This window comes from Pyrus communis, chromosome 11 (genome assembly GCF_963583255.1).
Source record: "Pyrus communis chromosome 11, drPyrComm1.1, whole genome shotgun sequence".
Classification (NCBI taxonomy): Eukaryota; Viridiplantae; Streptophyta; class Magnoliopsida; order Rosales; family Rosaceae; genus Pyrus; species Pyrus communis.
This window is the reverse complement of record NC_084813.1, coordinates 21,670,800-21,678,214: the sequence shown is the minus strand read 5'-3', so window position 1 is coordinate 21,678,214 and position 7,415 is coordinate 21,670,800. Positions and strand designations below refer to the sequence as shown.

Here is a 7,415-nt window from a genome sequence, read left to right as displayed (position 1 = left end):
AAAATTGGCGCCCGTAATCTTGAATCTTTACTAACGTGCGTAGCCAAATGATACCGTTAAGATATATATGCAATCTGTGTGAAGCTAAATGCAGGCGGCGTCAAGATTCCACAAAAAACTATAAACAAGTCTATATATGAAGAAGTCAATGAAGGTTATCTCATTTAAATTCTCTATCTTCACGTACAACATGGATCTGGTCCAGAATTAGGTCTTCCTAAACATCATCATGCTGCTCCTTTTAGTTACGTGAAGTTAAAGGAAGCTACAGTTCCAACCTAATTATTAGGAAAAAAAAAAAGGCCACGCAACTCTAAAGATTCATAGTTTCATACACATTACAGATAGTCAAGGGCTAAACTCATTCACTTGCATAAGATGAATGGGAATTCTCGCGAAAAAATGCCCACAGAATAATGTATTTTTCGGATTGTTTTCGAAAGCTTGTGGATAAGCTATTGAATTAAAATTGGACCCCGTCAATTGTGAAATGTTTAACGGTTGCCAACCATGCTGCTAATTAGTTGAGACTACATCTTCTGCATGGCCGTACGATTTGAGGGTAAGCAAATTGTTAACAAGGATAGACCCTATGTACAAAGACTAGAAGGTAAGCAAAATGTTAACAAGGAGAGACCACCGAGAAGGTAAGCAAAAGGTAAGCAAAATAAAATATATTTTTTATTTTTTATTTTTTTTATTTTTATGTACCCAAAGTTGTAAGACTTATGTGAGTTTAATGAATATTAACTGGTTACTTGGACGATAAGCAGCCTCTTTTAGAGATTCACTTTCGGTGAAATTGTGAGGTAATCTTGATATGATTATGATATGGAGTCTTAATACTATGCAACAAGAGGAGACCTAATTAAGGAAGACTTCTATTAGTTATCATGACAAGAAATCTAATTGACATCCTAGAGTTATGGAAAACCCTAACTACTCCCATAGGCGGATTAGTAGGAAACCCTAGCTATATATATTAGGTTTGTTTCTGCGTTCACTGCACCGCTTCCATATTGAAGCAAAAAACCCTATTCATTTGCGTGAACATTCTTGGTGGTGAGTGGAGAAGACATCCTTCTCAAACCCTAGCACCATGTCTTCGATTACAGGTTAATGTCAATTTTATATACATGCACATTGACATATTCATTTAGCTGTGATCTTAGAACATTTTGTGTTGTTTTAATTGCACATCCAACAAAATTTGCCTCTAGCTTTTTGTTTTTGCAAATTTCCGCCATCTTACGAAAATGCACCTGCAAAATAATCAACACCTTTGATCAAATACCTAAACCTCACGTGTCCACGATGAATCTTCGATGCCTAAGTTATCTGAAAAGAGTAAGTGTAAGAGGGCTTTTAGGGATAACAAAAGCTTACCGAAATTTGGTAGAGATGGAGGTATTCCTATAGGCCAAGGTTTATGGAAAAATATTCTCAAGATATTAAATAGGCAATAATATGTTGAGATAATGGAGTAAATATCTCTAATTGATTTAAATAGGAATTACTTACTTGAATGAAGTCAATCTTCAATTGAGAATGTATTAAATATAGGATTTCGATAATTAATGCTTATCTTTAATGTTTTGGCTCTTCCTTGCCAAGGGCATGTGAGCTGTGTGGGCAGTCTTATTCAGCTGCTTGGACCTTCACGGGTGATGAGCTAACACAAGTGCTAAGCTGAGTATCTGAGAAGTCTGCCCATTTAATGAGGGTAATCTTGTCTTTCTTGAGCAAAAATCCACATGTTGTTTTTAGGATTTTTAGGATGATTTTAGGCTCCACATTGGCCTCCTTGGAAAATTTAGCAAAGATCTTGGCACATAATGAAGCATGTTGTTCACTCTTTTTTTCGTTGAACCAAAGGAAAGAAACGACATGTTCTTACAGTCACTTGATTGTCGAACAAGAAGGAAATATATACCCAATTAAATTGCATTTTGGGCTTTTGTTCAGAAGGTGGTGAAGATTGTTTGATCGAAATATATTTAGCAATAAGGCCTATTATTGGGCCTTATAGGATCGGGCCTGGATTTTTCGGATTAGAACTATGGCAATCCAAGGGTTTCGGAATTAAAAATTTTCTTGTAATTTCGTTCTGACAAGCTTTTGGAAATTTACACGAAATTTCCAGACAAAGGAGAATCAAACTTGAGACCTAGAAATAAATGTTTTTAACCAATTGAACTATAAGTTCTTTGAAAAATGATTTAAAATTGTGTGTATCCTAACAATTTGAAAAGTCAAAAAGCCTACTCAAAATTGAAAACTCATACCGAAGGTCTGAAAAAAAAAGGATCATCATATACACCAGTTATCACATGATGGATCTATGCGTCTTTGATCAAAAATACATTCCAACTTTTATCCAAATTTTTGTATTGCAGTACACAATGTGGGAACATAAAACAGAACGATCGAAAATATATGCAACCTCTTCATTGAACCTTCCCCATGGGTATATGGTACAAACGTAGTAATGAATTTTAGCTACCAAGAAAGTTAAATAAACTTCTAACATATAATATATCACGTAGCAATGGTTCAATACCGCACAATAATTTCGTCATATTCAATTTCTAGTTAAAGTAATAAGCATGTTGTAGAGATGTTAATATATCATGGAGGGTTTTGATGATAGTAAAAACCCTGCCAGTAATCTCACTCTGTAACCTCAAGATTAACAAACAAAATGTAAACAATAAAACAGTTCAAGATACTAATTTTAGTAATAATACAAAAAGAAAAAGAAAATTAAAATTTTCTCACTCTCTCATCTCTCCATTGAATACTGATCAGTTACCAGTAATCTCCTTATAAATTTATCTGCCCCTCAACAATGCCTTCTCTGCAGTTTCCACCTCTTCCAAAATCCTCGCCTTTCTCTTTGCCGGAAGCGGAGCAGTCGGTCCAAAACTGACATAATGCCCTGAAACCGCATTGATTGCGGAGTAAATGTCTCTAAAAGAAACCCTACTGAGCAGAGTCTTCTCCCTCCTGTACTTGGCCACCCATGAGTTTGATGTTTCTCTGAGCTCCGCCACCGCAGAAGCCACATTGGGGTCGTTCCTGTCCATGTTAATGGTGGTTTTGACCTTGTTTATCACCTCCTCTGTTTCTTTTACGTACTCCTCGTCCGAAGCGGCAAATGCAGCTGGTGTTAGCGGGAAGAGCCATGCTGGCGAGGACAGAGTTGCTGCAGCTGCTGCCGCCACGAGCGATAAGAATTCGCGGCGTCGAGCTTGTGGGATTGTGGGGGTGGCGGTGGCGGTGGCGGTGGATTTGGTGGACTTGATTGGTGGAAGAGATTTGAGTTTAGAGGTGGGAGTTAGGAGTGTTGGTGAGGCCATGGTTGGGGGTGGAGGGAGAGAGAGAATGTGTTTGTAGGAGTAACCAGTAATTGGGTTTGTGCCACGTGTGCTTATCAGTTATCACCTTATCTTATTTATTTGGTATTTCGGATGAGAGGTGAACCAATGAGGCATTGGATAGAGATCTGCTGGGGGGTGTGTGTTGTTAATTAGGTTCACGCTACTTGAAGTTGCAAGGCCTTGACTGTTCTAAAACAACAAAATTAGAGGGTAGAAAGTTGTGTAAGTGAAACTAAAATTGGAGTTTGAAAGCAACTAGCAATAGGGTCTTATGATATTTCGGAAAGTCTTAAGTTCGACTTGTATGAATCATGAGTTTGATAACTAATTAGAATTGATTCATCGTTTATCCAAATATTGTGCCTCTTTGGAATAGATATCAATGTTTCAAAAGACAAACCTTGTAATTCGACAAAAAAAAAAAAAAAAAAAAAGCCTTGTAATATGATAGATAAAATGAAGTCTACTCTTGGAGATGATATAATGGAGAAAAACTTACATGTACCTAGGATTATATTGTCATGCTGATGGTATTTGAATCAAGCATGCACGGTCATCTTCACTCACTTTCTATATAATGCATGATCAACTTGAAATATCAAATCTCAAATACAGAGAATTTTCTCCAATGTGTGGAAACAATTCCCTAAATCCTTTGAGTCTATAAAAACATGGGCCTAAATGATTCGGGCTTTAAAAACATTGAGCTGTAGATTTTGGACTGAGACCAAATGCTCCAAATCTGAATGGTCTTGTTTGGGTTGGTGTTCTGCAAACTTTGTTCATACTCAACTCAAAATCATCCCCTAAATCCCTCAATCCCAGACTCCAAAGAAGCTTTTAGCACATGCATTATAATCTTTGCACATAAAACTTCATTGCCTTTGCTTTACATCCCTTGTTTTGTTCCCCAAATTCTTCACTTCACTCTTAGTGCTTGCCAAATTTTACTTTTCAACTTTGTTTACCAGGACCATATTTGCTCAACCTCGGTTTTGGCTCCGATTTTGTTCTCTGCTTTGCACATATGAACCCCACTCGGCTGCTATCTTTATATTATTTTACAGTATAATTTGGATCCAAAAAGGTAATGTGGTACAAACTTCTTACTCCATAAAGAAGCCAAGGTTAACATTTGTGTTCTCTTTTCATCATTTTACCTTGCACCCGTACATTTAAAAATGAAACTGTCCTCAGCTTTTTTGACTTATAATGATCAGTCAGCGGCACTTAGTCTTCACTTAATAGAAGATATTTCGGATTTGACTCACATATACAGATAATAAGACAAATTTACAATGAGTCCGATAGTAAATTATTGTCCACTGTAGTTTATTGTTGGTGAGTTAACAGCTTATTATAAATGTTGGGAAAAAGAAAAAAAAACAGCTTATTATAAATGTATCTTTGTAAGTAATATTCTATCATTTCTTAAAAAAGAAAACCCGTTTTTACTGAATATACAAAGTGAACTTCAAGGCTGTTGCATATAACATACATTTGGGCATCACTGCAAATAAATAATTGGGCAGCCTTTCCTGGAAAATAAGCTAAAATACAAAATAAAATTGAAAAGGAATCCGAGGGCCAGGTTATGAGTCTTATGAATGTATTGAACAATGGTAATTACCGATTAGAACACTAGATGAGAATAATCACACCTTGCATGATCGTCCCATATGGTTATGATCAGTAATCATGATCAAATAATCATTTGTAATTATTAAATTAATTATATGTGGACTAACATAACAAAGTTGAGATAATTAAGGGCCTACACTTTAAGAAAATTTGTTGTAAAGTAAAGCCACCACTTTAAAAGTTTGTGGAAAGGATACATTGGTTCTTCTGAATTTTGATAGACTGAGAAACAAGGAACAAGAACATAAGGTTTCAATTTCAATTTGGGTTAGCGCTTGGATTTTTCAAATAAACAAGTATATCAAAAAGCTAAAGGAGGCATAAAAAGTTGGAGCATACCCAAAACTGTTTGTCCACATTTTTCAAAATATGGAAAGAGCTAGAGGAAGAATAAGCATTTTTTATGCCATGACACGTACATCGGTACTGTACTCGTAAACTTAAAACATCTTATTTATAAGCAAGAGAAATTTTACTAGACTAAATTGATAAGTTACTGAAAGGATTTAAACCTAAAATAGCGCACAAAATGGCAGATTGTGTTCTTTAAACATCAAAATTATGATTCCAAATTCCTCATTCAAATTTTCACCTTATTTATTTTGGTGTCATACTTGATCAATAGTTCCATATCGATCATGTATTATGCAAACAATTATACAAGAAATGCACACTCCTGCGGTTGTTTTTTATCTTTTATTTTATAAAAATAAATGCAAAAGCATGTTGGTTGGTCAATGTCTTCGGGTTATATAATATCAGAAAAGAAAAAGCTTTCAGATTTGCAGACAGGATCTTTCATTTTTCAGAAGAAAAAGAGGTGGGGTTTGAATTAGTCCCATGTGAATGTAACGTGTTCGTTCTTAGTAGGGCCACATGTTTTAGTTTATCCCGAAGCAATGGAATGACTAATACTCACTACATCAAAAAAATAGAAGATGTAAATTCATTGGAAAATAAAAAAAATACGTACGGCGGATGAAATGATTGTTGCGCTAGGCTATTTACAACCCCGGTGTATTTTGAATGCTTGATAGCACTGGTGAACCGGCATGCATAGGTTCGAATTCTTTTATTCCGTAGTATGAACGCCGGATCGGATTTGTCGAGCTCACAATTTTATCTACACAAATGATTATGATAAGGTTTTTTTTTTTGGGTCAATCTAGAGTGTACATGATATAGTGGTTTAAGTATAATCATCATTAGTGAATTTTAATAATGAATTAATTACAATAATTGCATTAGGGATTAATTATAGGAGAATTATATCCTTTTATAGTTGAGGAGAGTCGTACACTTTCGTCGGCAGTCGATGTGAGATTTTAGGAGTTTTATTATGACGTTGACAAATGTAGCATTGTGATTGGTTTCCTAGTTGGAGAGAAACTCTTGTGTTTCGACAGAAGTGCCTCAACGCGAATCCTTCAGTGGGTCTCTAAAGGTATGAAGTTGGCCAGTGCTCGATAGTTTCGAGATTGTTAAAGTATGGTACAAACAAAATAGGATTGTATATATTTTAGTATGATGCATTTGCAATTATTTTTGTAAAGAAATTGAAAAGGAATATGTAAAAGGCCTATTCCTTTTGAGCTGGGTTACCATTTAATATCGATCATTTCCGGTTCCACAAGATCTGGTTTTAGATTAGTTCCAGCCTTGCTATTCACAGCGAAGGGGAACACAATTTAATTGGGTCACAGACTCGTAAACCTAACCAATGCTGGCTTTGCAACTTGCAAGCATGTATACAACTAAAAGAGTTGTGGTTATAGATTCAAGTTTGAATTGTGGCTGGGGTTGCACTGGATCAAATGGATAACATGTGAAAAAGCGCAAGGAGAAGAGAAATTCTTAGATAGGATTGTACAAGGAAACTATCTCACACTGAGACTATTGGGTCTAATGAAGAAATACAAGAGCAATCATCATACTGAGAAAGTTGTTTTATGCGACGGAGTGAACTTGCTTGTCACGGAAGTATATTCATCTATTTTTTAGTCTCTTCTCGCTCTTATGAGACAAAAGAACACGTGATGAGAGACAAAAGGAACAAGGGGATATATTTGCGTTCCAAGACAATTTTTTATTTTATTTTATTTCGTATGCGACAGCCTTAACAAAGAATTTTTCTAAGTAATTTTGGAGCCAATGAATGATGAACATGTTTAATTGACAACCAAATTGCTCTAATTCATGTCCATCCAAACCTCACTATTAAATAATGACAATGATCAATGATATTTATGTAATGTACCATCATTTTAAAAAAAATTATGCTAATCGTGTCTTCAACATCATATTGAGACAACTACATAAGGAGTTTAAGTAATAGACAAGTTTGGCAAAAGCCTAATCTTATGCCATGATTTGGGTTTTTACGAAGAAATCTTA

At 35.4% G+C, this 7,415-nt stretch overlaps 1 protein-coding gene across 1 annotated transcript; it reads right to left on the bottom strand.

The window, feature by feature from the left end:
- Positions 1 to 2,584: 2,584 nt before the first annotated feature.
- Positions 2,585 to 3,438, bottom strand: LOC137707903 (photosystem II repair protein PSB27-H1, chloroplastic-like). Its single transcript, XM_068446846.1, has one exon. The coding sequence runs from the start codon at positions 3,357 to 3,359 to the stop codon at positions 2,832 to 2,834; it is 528 nt and encodes a 175-aa protein (XP_068302947.1). The 5' UTR covers positions 3,360 to 3,438; the 3' UTR covers positions 2,585 to 2,831.
- Positions 3,439 to 7,415: the final 3,977 nt, after the last annotated feature.

Excerpts from the sequence above, each read along its gene's own strand:
- LOC137707903 (XM_068446846.1), bottom strand. The coding sequence starts at position 3,359 with ATGGCCTCACCAACACTCCTAACTCCCACCTCTAAACTCAAATCTCTT.